This window comes from Martes martes (assembly GCF_963455335.1).
Source record: "Martes martes genome assembly, chromosome: 8".
NCBI classification, from domain to species: Eukaryota; Metazoa; Chordata; class Mammalia; order Carnivora; family Mustelidae; genus Martes; species Martes martes.
The window spans coordinates 88182890-88202150 of record NC_137895.1 but is presented as its reverse complement, the minus strand read 5'-3'; the positions used below and the strand labels follow the sequence as shown (position 1 = coordinate 88202150).

At 48.4% G+C, this 19261-nt stretch overlaps 1 protein-coding gene across 3 annotated transcripts; it reads left to right on the top strand.

The window, feature by feature from the left end:
- Positions 1-4174: 4174 nt before the first annotated feature.
- AAAS (aladin WD repeat nucleoporin) lies at positions 4175-19255 on the top strand. 3 transcript variants are annotated; one of them, XM_080811805.1, is made up of 16 exons: positions 4175-4263; positions 5090-5217; positions 7901-7956; positions 8272-8363; positions 8561-8607; positions 8840-8938; positions 9233-9376; positions 16927-17047; positions 17383-17507; positions 17705-17765; positions 17902-17992; positions 18183-18276; positions 18379-18446; positions 18586-18667; positions 18780-18864; positions 19002-19255. In XM_080811805.1, the coding sequence occupies exons 3-16, from the start codon at positions 7908-7910 to the stop codon at positions 19224-19226; spliced, it is 1383 nt and encodes a 460-aa protein (XP_080667931.1). In that variant the 5' UTR covers positions 4175-4263; positions 5090-5217; positions 7901-7907; the 3' UTR covers positions 19227-19255. The 3 variants fall into 3 exon arrangements, with proteins under 3 accessions (XP_080667931.1, XP_080667929.1, XP_080667930.1); XM_080811803.1 differs by having other exon boundaries at positions 4187-4425; XM_080811804.1 differs by lacking the exon at positions 4175-4263 and adding an exon at positions 4468-4602.
- Positions 19256-19261: the final 6 nt, after the last annotated feature.

The following is a 19261-nucleotide window of genomic DNA, read 5'->3' as shown; positions in this document are numbered from 1 at the left end:
TAGAGCTAGGAGGACAGAGGTCCCCAATATGATTTGGGGGATTGCATCCCCAGGCCCCCAACCAGGGACTTCCAATGCTCCCAACTCCAACTCTGGTGACTTTTAAAGCCGCTTTGTGCCTTTGAATGCCTTTCCTGTGACTTTGGATCCTCCTTTCCTATCTCCTGCTCCCTCAAGGCCCCAAGTTAAAGGGTTAAAGCCGCTGGAGCTTGGGGAGAGGGTAATATTGTGGAAGGGAAAGGATCATGCCCTCATGGAGTCTTTTTGTTTTTTATTATTATTATTATTTAATAAAAATTTCGATTTTAAATTTTGTCATGGTGAGAAAAGAGAAAGAGGAAGGAAGAAGAGTGAGCCACAGGACTTTTCCTTGGCAAATTAGAGACTCCCCACGGGCATCCTATCCTGCACGTTGGCACACTGTGCCCGCGGCAGAACCCTCGGTCGGCCAGGCCCTCGGGCTGAGGTCAGTGTTCAAACGCCCAGAGCTCCCCGTCGAGTTGGGAAGGCGGGGAGGAGGTTCCTTCCCCGGCTCTCTCCCGGTCTCTGCCTCCCGACCCCGGCTGGGGTAGGGCCCCGCAGTCGCGGAGCGGACTACCGCGCGGCCCCCAGCGGTTCCCGGCGGGCGGCCCCCAGCCTGGCACGTAACCGCCCCCCTGCCCCGGGCCTGCAATCAGCCGTGCCCGCCGCCGAGTTAGCGGACGAACAAAAGCCACTCTGTGGCGGCCAGCCCGGAGCCACAATAGGGCTTTGTGCGGCCCCCGCCCCTGGGCTCCCCCGCCGGGTGAGGGGGCGCACGGGCAGCGCCCCCGGCGACCGTCCCCCCGGCCGGCTCGGGAGACGCTGCGGGCGGGCTCGGGCGGCCAGCCCCCTCCTCAGCCTGCCGCCGCGGCCGCCCCAGCCAGGTGCGAAACCTCCTGCCCTCCCGCGGGGCGCGCCGCTTCAAAGGCGCTTTGAAGAGGGCGGCGTTCCAGGGCTCCTCCCGCGGGCGGGGGTCCCGAGCGGCGGCGGAAGAGACGCGCGCCTGGCGCTGGAGGGCGGGGGTCCCGGGCTCCAGCCTCCCCGTTCCGGCCCCCGCCGGGCAGGCTCCTCGGGACCCCCCAGGGCCTGGCCCTCTTGCCACCCGGTCCCCGCCTGTCCGGTGCCAGCCCCCGCCCGCCGCGGCCTCGCGGTCCTCCCCTCCCGGCCCCTCGGCCCCTTTCATCTTCCCTAGACTCCGCTTGGGGTTTTGCTGGTTTCTGGGAGATAAAAACCGCCTCAAATAGCGGCGGCGCGCTGCCAGGACAAACAGGGCCAGGCGGGCCATGTGCGCCTGGTTACCGGCCCTGAGCCGGGGCGCCGGGCCTCCGCAGGCCGAGCTCCGGGCGCCCGTACTCTGGCGGCGCCTCCCGCCTCCCAAAGTCAGGGACCCCTTTAGGAGACTCAGGCAGGGGCCCGGTGCTGCCTCGGTTTCCCGCCCAGGTCGTAGGGTGCCCCCCCACCCCCGGACTCAGGGACAGAGACCGCCCGCTGAGCGCTCTGAGTCCGTAGGGCGGTGGGTCACAGTCACTATGTCGCTGGGGCCACCGCGCCCCCTGGTGAAGTAAGTGGGAAGTGCGCTGGGCCTGGATGTCGGCCTCCCAAGAAATCTGCAAACCCTGAAAACACCGAACAAACGTTAAGTATGGGGGAGGCGGGCGAATATGAATACACAGCGCACTGTTCCTACTCCCCAGTTCATATTACAGGGTGAGTAGCAGGCACTGAAACCCGTAATTACAGCACAACCTGTTAGTAGAAATCAGGCTTCACTGAAGGAAGGTGCAAGTTGCAGGCCTGGTCCGAGGTGATTTCTTGGAGGGTATCTGGGGTTGGATGGTGGCATGACTGAGTACAAAAACTTTGTGGGTGGGTTCTCAGTGCTCTTCACTAATCTGTGAGAGTCGCGGTCTTGCTCTCCTCCTTTAAAGCCTGCACTGCCTCCCCCTTTCTTTCTTTCTTTCTTTCTTTTTTTTTTAAGATTTTATTTATTTATATGACAGAGAGAGAGATCACAAGCAGGCAGAGAGGCAGGCAGAGAGAGAGGGGAGGCTCTGCTAGGCAGAGAGCCCCATGCAGGGCTCGATCCCAGGATCTGATCATGACCTGAGCGGAAAGCAGAAGCTTTAACCCACTGAGCCACCCAGGCGCCCCTGCCTCCCCCTTTCAAGTAGACCTTTTTTCAGCAAGTTTCCCCAAACGACCCTGTTTTTACTCTAGGCTCTTTAAGTTTTCTGTGACTTTCCAGACGACAGTGAACTAACCTAGAAAATTAAACTGGGGCTGCTCAAAATTTGGTCTGTGCAGTATCACCTGGGGGCGTTTTGAAAATACAGTTTGCTTAAGAGCTCCACCCCAGAATCTGTATTTTAGCAAGATACTCCTGTGTGTCTGTGTTCACTAACATTTGGGAAGTACTAGCGTAGAGGAGACCCATGGCTTTCTCTGTGTTAAGGGCATTTGCAGAGAAGTCTTCTTGTTTTCTGACCCTGGGGTAGCTCTCTTGGGGGCAACTTTTCATGTAGAAAGGAAGAGCAGACAGAGCCCAAGAATGCTAAACTTAGAATGCCCCCTAGATTTTCCAACTAGGGCAACTCTTGGGAGTGGGGACTGTACTTTATACATTTCTGTGTCCCCAGAGCGTGGTCGTTTGAATTGCCCATCAACCCTTATTAAATGAACAAACCAAAGCCCAAGGTCACCGAGTTCATGGCAGAGTTAGGGCTAATCAACTGTTCAGTACTTAAAATTTATTAAATGGCTTCATTTCCATTATTTAGTACGGGAAACAACCATGGGAAATAACTAGGACACTGCAAAAGTGACAAAGCTGAGGCCCGAAGAATTCAAACACTTTCCCAAATCACACAGCTTTAAGAGGAGTCTCTATCCTGCAATCTAGTTCCATATCCATGCAATCCATTCCTTTGGAATCAGAATAAAATCAATCTCACTTTTCTTCTTTAATATTTAAAAGAGAGAGACAGAGCACGAACACAAGCCAGAGGTGGGGGCAGAAGGAGAGGGACAAGCAGACTCCCCGCTGGGCAGGGAGGCAGAGTGGGGGCTCTGGTTCCAGGACTCTGGGATCATGACCTGAGCCCAATGGAGACAATTAACTGACTGAGCCACCCGGGAGCCCCTCTTTTTCTTCTTTATTAAAAAATATATTTTATTTATTTTTTAAGTAAACTCTACACCCAGCATGTGGCCGAAACTTGGCACTCCCAGATCAAGAGTCGCAGTCTCCACCGACTGAGCCAGCCCAGAGCCCCAATCTCATTTTTATTCTTAAATCAGAATGCCTGGCTTTGGTATAATCTCTGTGAGTCACTTTCCTCATGGTGCTAGAACAGTACCCACCTCATGGGGCTGTTGTAAAGATTATACAAACCCTTGGGGCCCCTGAGTGGCTCAGTGGGTTAAGCCTCTGCCTTCTGCTCAGGTCTTGATCCCAGGGTCTTGGGATGGAGTCCCACATAGAGCTCCTTGCTCAGAACGGAGCCTGCTTCTCCCTCTGCCTCTCTCTGTCTCTCATGAATAAATATGTAAAATATTAAAAAAAAACAGATTATACAAGTACTTTATAATAGGTGCTCAGGAAACGTCACTGTTTTCCAACTCACTCGCCCTCCACCGCCGCCTGAGGTTTTCGTTGGCACATCCCTCTCCCTCCCAGGGTCTCTCCTGACTTTATTCCTCCCGGAGGCTTTTCCCTCAGCTTCCCAGCCAGCTGCCCCAGACAGTCTGAATTTTCCTCCGGATGATCCACAGTCCTGGGAGGGTTTAATTAGATATTTCCTTGAACGTGGCTAATTTTGGGCTTTCCAAGCATTGAGAGGGTGAGTGGGAAACTGTGTTGCGGAATTCGGAATTGGGTGGGGGAGCAGTCTCACGGAAAACACACACACACACACACACACACACACACACACACACACGGAAAACACACACAGACATACACACACACACACACACACACGCCCCCCGACCCCGCCCCCTCCGCCCCCCCCCCCCACCCTTAACTAGGGGCTGACCCCGCGGACATGCTCGCGCCGCTCCCCCTCCGGTCACCAGGCGGCGCGCGAGGACGCTCTGGAAGTCTGTCCCGGGACTGCGCACGCGTTCGTGTTCTGCGTTACTCTTCCCCTCACTTCCGTTGAATTTTGCAGCGCCGTTTGTCCCACACGGCTACCCGTACGGATCCGAATCTAGCCCGGGAACTGAGTTAGGGAAGCGCGATCCGTGAGTTTACCGATTCCAGACGTCCTCGAGACCGGCAAGATGTGCTCCCTGGGATTGTTCCCTCCGCCGCCGCCTAGGGGTCAAGTCACCCTATACGAGCACAATAACGAGTTGGCGACAGGCAATAGCTATGAGAGTCCGCCTCCCGACTTCCGGGGCCAGGTGGCCGAAGCGAGGAGGGAGGGGACCGACAGTCATGGGGGCGGGGCCCGGGAGAATGAGGGACCTGAGGCCCAGCAGCCGGGCCGGGGTCGCGGTCCTCAGCCTGGCCAAGGAAGCAGCCTGGTCCAGACTTGAGACTAGAAGGGCTGGGATGTATTTTAGGGCTGGGATTGGAGGGTGAGGGATGTTGAGGAGCTGTGGGGCGGGCCTAGAGGGAATGGAGAGAATGAGGGAGAATTCAAGGGATATGAGGGTGGAGGGGAACTATTGAAAAGTTGAGGACAGTATCTGGGAGAGCTGGGAAGGCACAACCTGGAGTGTTTTTTTTTTTTTTTTTTTAACCACGGAGTTCCTGGGAAAGAAAAGGGAGAGAAACTACTATTTATTGAGCGTTTGCTATGTAAGAAAGAGACTGAGTCAGGTGTGCTTCACACATGTTATAAGATCTAATAATCAGAGCAACCGTATGAACTATGCCAGTTTTACAGATAAGGGAGTTAAGGTCTGTTTCACTTTCCCACAAGGATTAGGTTTATGGGATAGGAAACAGGTCTCCGGAGCCTCTTACTCCTAGCCCAGCTGTGGTTTGGAGATGGTAAGGAGTTCAGCAGAGATCTGGGGAAGAGACTGACTCATTGTCACACCTCTCACTTCTGGCCTGTAGTGGATCAATCTTCCTGTCCTGAACCTGACGAAGGATCCCCTGAAGACCCCTGGGAGGCTGGACCATGGCACAAGAACTGCCTTCATCCATCACCGGGAGCAAGTGTGGAAGAGATGCATCAACATATGGTGAGATGTGGCAAAGGGTCTCCTGGACCATGGTCTGCAGATCCTGGAGAAGCTGGGGTCACCTTCCCTCTGCCTTGGGCTGCCAGGCTCTGTCTAGCTCAGTCCTGTATATCATTCATTATAACAAATTAGCAGTCCTTGTTGGGAAACCTAAGTTGACAGAAGTTCATTTCATCTCCAGTGACTTGCCTTGCTTTCTGGTTTAAGTGAGCCTGCTCCCTACCCCCTCTTTGTGTCTTTAGCACTTTCTGAGCCTTTACCTGAAGCTCAGCAAGGTTAGGGATAATGTTGCAGTGAATAATCTCATATTTAGGTCATTCATTTAGCATGTTTAGGAGTGGAGCCGTACTGCCTGGATTCCGTTCCTGGCTGTGTCACTCTGTAGCTGTGTGATCTTGGGAAAGTTACTTAATCACTTGGTCCCTCACTTTCCCCATCTGTAAAACGGGACTGATTTTACAAGGTTGTAGTGATGATGAAATGAATTAATGGATATAAAGCACTCAGAGAACAGTGCCTGGCACATATTAAGACCTTCAAGGGTTAGTTATTAGCACTGTCACGTGTAGGATAAATTCTTACAAATCTAGTAGGAGGCTTCAAAGGGTATGTCCATTTGTAATTTTGTGAGCTGTTGCCAAATAGTCCTCCATTGAAATTCTACATATTTACAGTCCCACACGTGCTACTAGATTTAGGTATTTGTTGTCATAATACCATTTAATTTGCTTGTTATCATAGTACCATTTAATTTGGACATCTTTGTGTGAGTGAAGCTAAACAGCCATTTATTGTTTGATAAGTCATTCAGTCCCAGGCTCTTTCCCACTGCCTACCTCTTCAGCTGCTGGTTCTCTGCCTTTTCTGTCCCGCCTCTTTCTGATGTCCCTGAAGGGGTGGTTTCCTGGGCTGGACTCACAAGTTCAGACCTAGGTGTTCCCTTGTCTGCCTGACACCCTCACTTGGCTCTTCTGCAGGCTTTCACTCACTCAGCATGTTCAAAGCCAATCTCTTCATTTTCCTTTCCAAACGTGCTTCTACCTTGTGTTGTTCGTCTCAAGGAATGGCCTTACTACTCATTTGGGAGCAGGTGGCTTGAGTGTAGGCTCTGAGGCAGACAGGTTGAATTCTGATGCTGCTACTTCCTACCGAGGTCATATTGGTAATATCAACCTCTTCATGCCTCTCTTCTCTCATCTAAAAATGCGTTTGTTAACAATAGCTATTTTGTAGGGTTGTGATAGAGGCTGACTTAGATAATATGCGCAAAGCTTCTGGCCTGGCCTTGGCAAACCATGGGCAGTATTAGCTTTTGTAGTTATTATGTAGGCATTTCCCTTAGTGTTACTGTTACTAATGTCTAGTTAGCCCTCAAATTCTGTTCATTCTACTTCTTCAGCCTCTCAAATCTGTCTGCTTTCTCCAGCCCTGTTGGTTCAGGGCACTTTCGCCTTCTTTCCAGATTCCTGAAGTAGCCTCTTAACCCATCTCCTCCTCTTCATTTTTGCGCCCCTCTAATTTGTAGCCAGACTGATCTTTCTAAAATGCCAGTGTGTGTGTGTGTTGGGGGGGCACGCCTGGGTGGCTCAGTTGGTTGAGTGTCCGACTCTGGGTTTCTGCTCAGGTCGTGAGATGGAGCCCGCTTCAGACTCCGTGGTCAGTGGAGGGTCTGCTTGAAGGTTCTCTCCTTCTGCCCCTCCCCCAACTGGCAGTGCACATGCCCGTGCTTGCTTGCTTCTCTCGCTCTCTTTCTCCCTCAAATAAATAAATATTTAAAATGCTAGTGTGGTCAGTTTATTCCTCTGCTTAAAATCCTTCCATGGTGGGGCACCTGGCTGGCTCACTCAGTACAGCATGACTGTTGATATCAGGGTTGTGAATTTGAACCCAGAAATCTTCCCATGGCTTTCCATTCACAGGCTTAGGGCAGCCCTTGATCCCCTGACCTGCTCACCAACCCCTGAAAGATCTCTGAGGCTAGTTGCCTTGTTGGTAAAATGAGCAGAATGCCATTCAGATTCGTGTGATAATTAAATGAAAGGATAATAAATAAAGTGCATGGTACATACTTGGCACTCATTAAATGTGAGTGCTTCTTTTTTTTTTTTTTTTTTTTAAAGACTTTTATTATGTTGTATTATTTTAAGTAGGCTTCACACCCAGCATGGAGCCCATTTAAGGGGCTTGAACTCATGACCCTGAGATCAAGACCTGAGCTGAAATCAAGAGTCAGGTAGTTAACAGGCTGAGCCACCCAGGCACCCCAAAGATTTTATTTGCTTATTTTTTTAAAGATTTTATTTATTTATTTGTCAGAGAGAGAGAGAGCACAGGCAGGCAGAGTGGCAGGCAGAGGCAGAGGGAGAAGCAGGCTCCTGGCTGAGCAAGGAGCCCGATGTGGGTCTCGATCCCAGGACGCTGGGATCATGACTCGAGCCAAAGTCAGCTGCTTAATTGACTGAGCCATCCAGGCGTCCCTGAAGATTTTATTTTTAAGTGATCTCTACACCCACTGTGGGGCCTGAACTCAACAACCCGGATGTCAAGAGTCACACACTCCACCAACTGAGCCAGCCAGGCGCCCCTGAGTGCTCTTATTTTTAGTAAGTTCCTGAATGAGTATAACTTGTAGAGGGAGACCAAAGGGGTCAGAGTAATCTGACTCCCAGCTTCCTCTCCTCAGGCGTGATATGGGCCTTTTTGGGGTGCTGAATGAAATTGCGAACTCAGAGGAGGAAGGTAAATATTTTTCCCTCCAGCCTTCTCTAGTTTTATGGTTGACATCTCTTCTCGTATTCTTCCCAATCCATCCCGATACCACTTGGCCTAGTCCCCTTCCCTTTAGCAGTCTTTTTCCTGTCCCGGTGGTCTGTTCTGGTGCCATCTTCTTTTCTCCTCTGCCTATGTCACATATCCCAGAGTGGGTGTCCCAAGTATGGGTTGGGTGGAAGACCCTGGGGAATGCTTGTCCTTTCCTTGCTCATTCCTTATCCAAGGGTGCCCAGTGACAACCCCGTGAATGGTTTAATCAGAGCTGCTTCCTCAACCCCACAGTGTTTGAGTGGGTGAAGACGGCGTCCAGCTGGGCCCTGGCACTCTGTCGATGGGCCTCCTCCCTCCACGGGTCCCTGTTCCCCCATCTGTCTGTAAGTCGGGCTTCCTCCCCTGGCCCTCTGGCTGCTGCTCCCCCATTCCTGCCCTCTTCGACTTTCCATCCCTTAAGTTCAGGGTGAGGTGGGAAGAAAGACTGCAGAGGGTGGGAATAGTCCAGCTCCCCTGTGGGAAGTCGAGGGAATAAGCTTCTTTTGTCCCAGCGCATCCTCTGTCCGCTTTGTTCTCATAGCTGAGGAGCGAAGATCTGATTGCTGAATTCGCCCAAGTCACAAACTGGTGAGTGTACAAGCTCTGAGGCTTTTGTGGGAAAGAAGTCCTGAACCTTGGAACTTCTCAGTGGGAGAGGGAAGTCAAGCCACACACCCCTTCCACCCCTTTCCTATTACCCACATTCTTATTCCCCCCACAAAAATTAAAAATGAAAAATAGTAATGTCCTCACGTGAAAGGGAATCTGAGCCTCTGGGCTGGGGGATGGGTTCAGGCCCCCCGTGCTCTCTCCGGCCCAGGTCCAGCTGCTGCTTGCGGGTCTTTGCCTGGCACCCGCACACCAACAAGTTCGCAGTGGCCCTGCTAGATGACTCAGTCCGTGTGTATAATGCCAACAGGTATGTGGACGCCTACTGGGTGGGCTCCCACTCTTCGGTCTCCGTAAGTCAGTCTCCTTCTTCTCCAACCTTGGTTCCAGGGCTCCTGTAGGTTCCTGGGCCTGAGCTAGGGTCAGGGAATCTCTACATGTTTCCTGTTTCCAGATCTAATCTTTATCTTATCCTTCTGTCCCACGATACTCCTGTGCTCTGGGTGGTCAGCTTCCTTCTTTTGGCTTTCCCTCCTCAACTGAACTCCGGTCCCCTGAGCTGTAGTGTTCCTGCTTTGACTCAGTCCCGTAACTTTCACCACAGCACTACAGTCCCGTCCCTGAAGCACCGGCTGCAGCGAAACGTGGCGGCCCTGGCCTGGAAGCCCCTCAGTGCCTCTGTCCTGGCTGTGGCCTGCCAGACCTGCATTCTCATCTGGACCCTGGACCCCACCTCTCTGTCTACCCGGTGAGTCCCAGCAGCCTCTGTCTTCCCTTGGCCGGAGGCTTGTGGCCGTATTAGCGGTAGGGGGTGGCGAGGAGGTCTGGAAGTTCTTTATCTTCACAGCACTTCCCAGGGCAGTGGGAGAAGCAGACCTATGGTCAATGTCAAGCTGCTGAGAGTGCTGGAATCTAGAGGAAGGGACAGAACTAGGAGCTTCTGGAATTGTGGGGAGTGCATATATATATCCATATATATATAGATATACATACTTATATATATCTATATATATATGGATATATATAGATATATATAAGATATATATACTTATATATATCTATATATATATGGATATATATATATACACATACATACATATGAACGTGGAGTAGAAAGACTGCCTTTTCCAGAGGACTGTCAGATGTAGGTTTAAAGGCAGTAGGGGCGGAAATTCATATAGGCACAAATTGAAATCAAGGAAATTGGAAGAAGAATCCTCATGAGAACTTAAGTAAATATTAAATCAGAAACTGGTCCTTTATTATTATTTTTTTAAAGATTTTATTTATTTATTTGACAGAGCAAGAGAGATCTCAAGTAGGCAGAGAGGCAGGCAGAGAGAAAAGGGGAAGCAGGCTCTTTGCCGAGCAGAGAGCCCAATGTGGGTCTCGATCCCAGGACCCTGAGACCATGACCTGAGCTGAAGGCAGAGGCTTAACCCACTGAGCCACCTAGGCACCCCTGGTCCTTTATTTTTATTTTATTTTATTTTATTTTTTAAAGATTTTATGCATTTATCTGACAGGGAGAGACAGCGAGAGAGGGAATACAAGCAGGGGGAGTGGGAGAGGGAGAGGGAGAAGCAGGATCTCCACTGAGCAGGGAGTCTGACGTGGGGCTTGATCCCAGGACCCCGGGACCATGACCCGAGCTGAAGGCAGACGCTCAATGACTTAGCCACCCAGGCACCCCAGAAACTGGTCCTTTAAATTATGAGTAAAGAAGAAAATCTTATGGCCAGCCTTATTAGGGTAAAAGAGAAAATCAGAGTACAGTATTTTTAAGAATGGCAAGGAATATGGAAGATATGGAAGAAATTAGAAGAATTATTACAAAATACCATGTATAAGTTAGACCATCACATTGAAAATCTAAAGGAAAATTTTTTTTAAGGACTTTATTTATTTTAGAGAGAGAATGAGACAGAGAGAGAGAAAGTGCAGAAGAATGGGGAGGGTCTGAGGGAGAAGGAGAATCCCCACCGAGCGGGGAGCCTGTTGCGGGACTCAGTCCTGGGATTTCAGGATCATGACCTGAGCCGAAGGCAGTTTTCAACCAGCTGAGCCACCCAGGTGCCCTAAAGTAAATATTTGATTTTCTACCAAAATCTGTAACCAGAGTGGATTGTGTAAGAAATTAAAACAGATGAGGTCTACCACTAAAAAAATAAAATAAAATGCCACACATACATGGCTTTATGAGAGTTCTATCTGATTTCAAAGAAAAGATAATCTCCATGTTGTATGTATGTGTTTTTTATTTTTTAAGATTTTATTAATTTTTGTGTCAGAGAGAGCACAAGCAGAGGGAGTGGCGGGAGAAGAAGGCTCCCTTCTGAGCAGGGAGCCCAATGCAGGAGTTGATCCCAGGACCCTGGGATCATGACCTGAGCCAAAGGCAGACTCTTAACTGACTGAGCCACCCAGGCATCTCTGTTTGTTTTTAAAGTAGGCTCCATGCCCAGCTCATAGTGGGGCTTGAACTCATGACCCTGAAATTATAGTCACATGCTCTACTGACTGAGTGATCCAGGCTCCCCTCCACGTTATTTGAACTAGACCAGATCACAGAAGAATTTGGAAATTTTTGGAAATCAGGCTCCTGTCTTTTTTCTTTTAATAAACTTTATTTTGGCATAATTTTAGATTTTTAGAATAGCTGCAAAGATAGTACAGAGAGTTTTGAATATCCATCACCCAGTTTCACCATTTTTTTTTTAGATTTTTAAAAATATATTCACTTGAGAGAGAGTGAACGAGAGAGAGCGAGCATGTGAGCACATGAATGCAGGGGCAGAGGGAGAGGGAAAAGCAGACTCCCACTGAGCCCAGAGCCCGATGCAGGACTTGATCCCAGGATCCTGGGGTCATGACCTGAGCTGAAGGCTGACGCTTAACCAGTTGAGCCACCTAGGCACCCCTGTTTCACCCATTGTTAACATCTTATGTTACCATGTGACATTTGTCAAAACTAAGAAACTGATGTTTCTATGTTCTTAACTAAACTCAGACTTTCTTCAGATTTCACCAGTTTTTCCATTGATGTCCTCCTCCTGTCCCAGAATGCATCCCGGTTTATTTTTATAAAGCTCAACCCTAAAACCTAAACCTGGCAATAAGTAGTATCAGAAAGACAATATTTTATTTTTAAATATTTTATTTATTTACTTGACAGAGAGAGAGAACAAAAGCAGCAGAGGAGAGGGGAAAGCAGACTCCCCACTGAGCAGGGAACCTGATGTGTGGCTCAGTCTTGGGACCCTGGGATCATGATCTGAGCCGAAGGCAGAGGCTTAACCCACTGAGCCCCTTTATTTTACTTTTTTAAAGAATTACTTTTTTATTTATTTGACAGAGAGAGAGATCACAAGTAGGCAGAGGGGCAGGCAGAGAGAGAGGGGGAACCAGGCTCCCTGCTGAGCAGAGAGCCTGATGCGGGGCTCCATCCCAGAACTCTGAGATCATGACCTAAGCTGAAGGCAGAGGTTTAACCCACTGAGCCACCCAGGCATCCTCCTCTTTTTATTTTTAAGATTTTATTTTTTTAGGGTCGCCTAGGTGGCTCAGTGGGTTAAAGCCTCTACCTTCGACTCTGGCCATGATTCCAGGGTTCGGGGACCGAGCCCCACATCGGGCTCTCTGCTCAGCAGGGAGCCTGCTTCCTTCTCTCTCTCTCTCTCTGCCTGCCTCTCTGCCTACTTGTGATCTGTATCTGTCAAATAAATAAATAAAATCTTTTAAAAAAAAAGATTTTATTTTTTTAAGTAATCTTGTGTTCAATGTGGGACTCGAACTCACAACCCCAAGATCAAGTGTTGCATGATCTATGTACTGAGCCAGACATTATCACTGTTTTTTTTTTTTTTTTTGCCATTATCACTTTATTAATCAACATTATTTTTGGAGATTCTAGTGAGTGCAGTAAGACAAGAAAAAAGGTGAAGTCTTAAAAACAAAGGGAAGGGGCACCTGGGTGGCTCGGTGGGTTAAAGCCTCTGCCTTCAGCTCAGGTCATGATCCCAGGGTCCTGGGATCGAGCCCCACGTCGGGCTCCCTGCTCAGCAGGGAGCCTGCTTTCCCTCTCTCTCTGCCTGCCTCTCTGCCTACTTGCGATCTCTGTCTGTCAAATAAAAAAAAAAAAAACAAAAAAAAAAAAAACAAAGGGAAAATTATTCTTCTTTGAAGATAAGATTTCATACCTAGATAAAATAAGTGACTCTGCTAAGAAAACCTATTTGATCTAATAAGAAATTTAAATGTAGTAAGGTGACTAGATCCAGGAAACCAAAAGTGTAATAGTTTCCTTTTATACCTACGATCATCACTGAGAAATTGAAATGGAAAAAATATTCTACTTACAATGTGTGCAGTTACCAGAATCACTGGGAATGAATGGTTAAATTTATTTAACCTACTAGACATTTGGAGAAAGTTGTGGAAGAACATTAAGCAAGAGCTGACTAAATGGAGAGACACATTGTATGCCTGGACAGGAAGGTGTATCATCATAGAAATGTCCAACTAAGTGGACTTGGAACCAGAATTTTGCTGTGTTTTGTTTTTCTGAACTGAGCAAAATGATAATCAGAGTTTTTATTAAAGAGTAAATATGGAAGAATTGCCAAGAGAATTTTGAATAGGAAGAATATAGAGGGGAGACTTGCCCTACCAAGTATTAAATATCTTAGGAAGTTACAGTAATGCGAAGTAACTGGCATGAGGATAGACAAACAGATCAGCATAGCTGTGTAACATTCAGGAACAGATCTAAGAATAAATGAGAATTTAATATATGAGAAATGTGGCTTTTCATTGCAATGAAGTTTAGATTTTTTTTAAATTTTAGTAGTGTTGGGATAATTGGCTATCCATTTAGGAAATAATAAAGGTAGTCCTTGCTTCACACTTTTTCTATACAAATAAATTCCAAGCAGACAAAAGAACTAAAGGTAAAAATAAAAGGACTAGAAGAAAATACAGAATTTTTTTTTGAAAATACATAATATTGGGGTGCCTAGGTGGCTCAGTTGAGTAAGCAGCTGCCTTCGGCTCAGGTCATGATCCTAGAGTCCTGGGATCGAGCCCCTTGTTGGGCTTCGTGCTTGCTGGAGAACCTGCTTCTCCCTCTGCCTGCTGCTCCCCCTGCTTGTGTTCTCACTCTTGTTCTATCTCAAACAAATAAATAAATTCTTAAAAAAAAAAAAAAGAAAATACATAATAATTTTTAGTCATTCAGAATGCTATTATTAAAATTATAATGGTTTTTTTAATAATTTAAAAAAATTTTTTTGGGGGGCGTCTGGGTGGCTCAGTGGGTTTAAGCCTCTGCCTTCGGCTCCGGTCATGATCCCAGGGTCCTGGGATCGAGCCCCGCATCGGGCTCTCTCCTCTGCAGGAAGCCTGCTTCCTCCTCTCTCTCTGCCTGCCTCTCTGCCTACTTGCGATCTCTGTCTGTCAAATAAAAAAAAAAAAAACAAAAAAAAAAAAAACAAAGGGAAAATTATTCTTCTTTGAAGATAAGATTTCATACCTAGATAAAATAAGTGACTCTGCTAAGAAAACCTATTTGATCTAATAAGAAATTTAAATGTAGTAAGGTGACTAGATCCAGGAAACCAAAAGTGTAATAGTTTCCTTTTATACCTACGATCATCACTGAGAAATTGAAATGGAAAAAATATTCTACTTACAATGTGTGCAGTTACCAGAATCACTGGGAATGAATGGTTAAATTTATTTAACCTACTAGACATTTGGAGAAAGTTGTGGAAGAACATTAAGCAAGAGCTGACTAAATGGAGAGACACATTGTATGCCTGGACAGGAAGGTGTATCATCATAGAAATGTCCAACTAAGTGGACTTGGAACCAGAATTTTGCTGTGTTTTGTTTTTCTGAACTGAGCAAAATGATAATCAGAGTTTTTATTAAAGAGTAAATATGGAAGAATTGCCAAGAGAATTTTGAATAGGAAGAATATAGAGGGGAGACTTGCCCTACCAAGTATTAAATATCTTAGGAAGTTACAGTAATGCGAAGTAACTGGCATGAGGATAGACAAACAGATCAGCATAGCTGTGTAACATTCAGGAACAGATCTAAGAATAAATGAGAATTTAATATATGAGAAATGTGGCTTTTCATTGCAATGAAGTTTAGATTTTTTTTAAATTTTAGTAGTGTTGGGATAATTGGCTATCCATTTAGGAAATAATAAAGGTAGTCCTTGCTTCACACTTTTTCTATACAAATAAATTCCAAGCAGACAAAAGAACTAAAGGTAAAAATAAAAGGACTAGAAGAAAATACAGAATTTTTTTTTGAAAATACATAATATTGGGGTGCCTAGGTGGCTCAGTTGAGTAAGCAGCTGCCTTCGGCTCAGGTCATGATCCTAGAGTCCTGGGATCGAGCCCCTTGTTGGGCTTCGTGCTTGCTGGAGAACCTGCTTCTCCCTCTGCCTGCTGCTCCCCCTGCTTGTGTTCTCACTCTTGTTCTATCTCAAACAAATAAATAAATTCTTAAAAAAAAAAAAAAGAAAATACATAATAATTTTTAGTCATTCAGAATGCTATTATTAAAATTATAATGGTTTTTTTAATAATTTAAAAAAATTTTTTTGGGGGGCGTCTGGGTGGCTCAGTGGGTTTAAGCCTCTGCCTTCGGCTCCGGTCATGATCCCAGGGTCCTGGGATCGAGCCCCGCATCGGGCTCTCTCCTCTGCAGGAAGCCTGCTTCCTCCTCTCTCTCTGCCTGCCTCTCTGCCTACTTGCGATCTCTGTCTGTCAAATAAATAAATAAATATTAAAAAAAAATTTTTTTTAAGATTTTATTTACTTATTTGATAGAGAAAGATCACAAGTAGGCAGAGAGACAGGCAGAGAGAGAGAGAAGCAGGTTCCCCGCTGAGCAAAGAGCCCAATGTGGGGCTCGATCCCAGGATCCTGAGACCATGACCCGAGCCGAAGGCAGTGGCTCAGTGGGTTGAGCCACCCAGGCGCCCCAAAATTATAATGTTTGATAATATCCAGTACTAGCAAGACCAGGAAAGTGGGTGCTTTTTTTCTTGGTGAGAAGACTATATTGTGATACAAACTTGTCAGAAAATAATTTGTTGTTGGCATATTTATGTTTTTAAAAGTGCAAGCCTACGGACGCCTGGGTGGCTTAGTTGGCCAAGTGTCTGCCTTAGGCTTGGGGCCATGATCCAGTGTCCTGGGATGGAGTCCTGCATTGGGCTTCCTGCAGGGAGCCTGCTTCTCCCTCTGCCTGCTGCTCCCCCTGCTCATGCACGTGCTTTCTCTCACGAATAAATAAAATCTTAAAAAAAATAAAAGTGCAAGCCTTTTATACCCCCAAATTCTGAACACATAGTAACACGAATACATAAGGATATAGAGTATTTCCTGCAGCATTGTTTGAAATGATAAAACATTACAAATAGCTGAAATGTCCATCTGTGGAGGGACGACTGAATCAGTTCTGGTTTATCAGTTAAGGGGCGTGAAGACAGGGCAGCCACTGAAAACAATGAACTGGATCTCTGCGAATGGACCTCAAAAGAGAACTATGATTTATTGTCAAGCTCAAGAAAAAGTTGTAGGTCAGCAGTCCGAGCTCCTGTTGGCAATAGAGGTAGTTACTGTTCGGTGGAAAAGGAAGAGGATGGCCTTCATTCAGGCAGTGGCATGTACCTGGCAGGCCAAGGACGTGGCCCTGTGGGTACAGTGCTGACGGATACATGGGTGCTGGCAGAAGTTCCCAACCTTGTGGTGGACAATGATCCCCGTGCTGCATCTTTGTGACAAGCAGAAAACTATGCAGAGGCAGAGAGAGTAATTCGGACAGGGAAATGGAAAGATAGGGTGAGTTCTGCAGAAACGCAGATAACTCCGGAAAAGAGATTGGAACCCTGAGATAACATCACAGAAGGTCCCAGGGTTCCCACAGAGGGTCCCACTGGATGGTCCTTCTGGGAGAGGGCTCTGGTGTGGGGCAGAGCAGGACTTCTCCCTGGCTCTGCACCGTCTAACCTTGCTGGTCGGAAGTGTGTGTCTCCTTGAGGCCTACAGTGAAAGCTTCCTCCCTTGTACTCATTTTCATCTATGGACCTAATGGTGGTGATTGTGCCCTTTCTTCCTTTTTTTTTTCCCTCTTTAACTTCCATGACCCTTACTCATTTCCCTTAACCTGGATTTGAGGGGTCATTGGGATATGGAAGTTTTGTTAGGAGGTAAGGAAATAGAGTCATGGGGTGTTCTTGCTGCCTTCTGACTTTATACCATTTCCCACCTGCAGACCCTCTTCGGGTTGTGCCCAAGTGCTGTCTCACCCTGGGCACACACCTGTCACCAGCTTGGCCTGGGCGCCCAGTGGGGGACGGCTGCTCTCAGCTTCACCCGTGGATGCTGCTATCCTGGTGAGTTGGTCCCCACCCCTCTTGCGGTCATCTCAGCCCCTCCTCAGACTTGAGGCAAGAGCATTCTTTACCTGGGGGTGTAAGATATCCTGTGGGGAGGAGAGGACTAATTGTCCATTTAGTGTTAGTGTTAAACTTACTCAGGGAAGGAGCAGTACCATTCAGATTCCTCAGATGTAAAATCCTGCTTGCTGTCACTGTACATATAAACCTATTCCCTCCTATTTTAACAGTCCCTCTCCTGCTTCATCTCCTTTTTGTACTGTAAGGGCAGCCCGTGTGACAGGATGGGGATGCTGGAGCTTCCTCTCTCACTCCCGACCCCTTTGTCCTAGGTATGGGATGTCTCAACGGAGACCTGTGTTCCCCTTCCCTGGTTTCGGGGAGGCGGGGTTACCAATCTGCTCTGGTCCCCGGATGGCAGCAAAGTCCTGGCTACCACTCCTTCAGCTGTCTTTCGGTGAGTAGGAGGAGGGCAGAGGGAGGGAGAGGGCAAGGTTGACCTAGAGAAAGGCACTTGGCTCCTGGACCTTCAACAGACAGAACCTTCTGTTCCGTTCCCATTCTCTGACCTGGCGCCGGGAGTGGCAGAGGGAGGGAAGTCCAGGTTTTGGAACCTAGAGGTCCTGAGTTGTGACCCGCCTCTCTCCGGCATAGGGTCTGGGAGGCCCAGATGTGGACTTGTGAGAGGTGGCCTACTCTATCGGGGCGGTGTCAGGTGAGAGGAGACCGTGACTCAGCTGGGGAGGGGGTGGGTCCCAGGTGCCCCAAGCGTGTCTCCCCACATCCTCTGCTTTTCTTCCTGCATTCCCCTGCTGACCAGTGTTCCCCTGCCTTTTGCTCCCTGACTCCAGACCGGCTGCTGGAGCCCAGATGGAAACCGGCTGCTGTTCACTGTATTGGGAGAACCACTCATTTACTCCTTATCATTCCCAGAACGTTGCGGTGAGTCAGGGGAAGCAGCTCAGGATGCAGAATATCTGGGGTAGTCAGAAGGAGGCAGGAACCCTCCAGAATAGGCTACTCTGAAGGATAAAGGGAAGATTGAGAGGTGTTGATGCTTACAACGGATGTGAGGTAGAGGACCAGTGAGAGGCCCGCTTCCTGTACTTCAGAGCCTCTGCCCTTCTTGCAGGGGAGGGAAAGGGGCGCGTTGGAGGTGCCAAGTCAGCCACCATTGTGGCCGATCTGTCTGAGACAACAGTACAGACACCAGATGGAGAGGAAAGGTGAGCTGAATGGCTGGGGCTGTGAGGGGTGGGGGCGGGGAAGAAGTGAAAAGGTGGGAGGGACCATGCTGAGGCCTCCCTGCTAACTCTTCTGACTTGTAGACTTGGAGGAGAGGCTCATTCCATGGTCTGGGACCCCAGTGGGGAGCGTCTGGCTGTGCTCATGAAAGGTAAGAGTTGGGAAGGACTTTGCTCAGGCCACAGCCCTCTTCCCATTCATGGAGGGTGTCCGTGTCCTGGCTACAGTTCTCTGCCTTGCCTTGGGATTCTGCTTCCAGGGTGCCTTCCTATCCCATCCATTTCTCATAGGAAATCCACGGGTCCAAGATGGTAAACCAGTCATCCTCCTTTTTCGTACTCGAAACAGCCCCGTGTTTGAGCTGCTTCCTTGGTAAGTGTCGCGTCGTCCATCAGGTCCAAACTCCCTACTAGCCTTCCCACACCAGCCCACATTCAACTTCACTTGCCCTGTCTCCATTTGCCTGCTCACTTTCTCCCCCTAGTGGCATTATCCAGGGGGAGCCAGGGGCCCAGGCGCAGCTCATCACTTTCCATCCTTCCTTCAACAAAGGGGCTCTGCTCAGTGTGGTGAGTTGGCTGGGCTGCTGGGCTTTTGGGGAGCAGGGTGGAGGAACTGAGCGCTGTGGCTGCTGCATGGCCCTGCCATGTGGTCTTCTTTGGGCCTAGGCTCTGGCTCTGATTGATTTTTCTTTCCTTCTCTGCAGTGCTGGTCCACCGGCCGAATTGCCCACATCCCTCTTTACTTTGTTAATGCCCAGTTTCCACGTTTTAGCCCGGTGCTTGGCCGAACCCAGGAGCCCCCAGCTGGGGGTGGAGGCTCTACTCACGATTTGCCCCTCTTTACTGAGACATCCCCAACCTCTGCCCCGTGGGACCCTCTCCCAGGGCCACCACCTGCCCGGTCCCACTCCCCTCACTCCCACTTCTAATAATAAAAAGTCCCTTTTGTTGTTTTCCACTCTGT

Excerpts from the sequence above, each read along its gene's own strand:
- AAAS (XM_080811803.1), top strand. The coding sequence starts at position 4,303 with ATGTGCTCCCTGGGATTGTTCCCTCCGCCGCCGCCTAGGGGTCAAGTC. Across the intron at positions 17,766-17,901 it reads CTCTATCGGGGCGGTGTCAG|ACCGGCTGCTGGAGCCCAGA; the intron begins GTGAGAGGAGAC and ends CCCTGACTCCAG. Across the intron at positions 18,447-18,585 it reads TCTGGCTGTGCTCATGAAAG|GAAATCCACGGGTCCAAGAT; the intron begins GTAAGAGTTGGG and ends CATTTCTCATAG.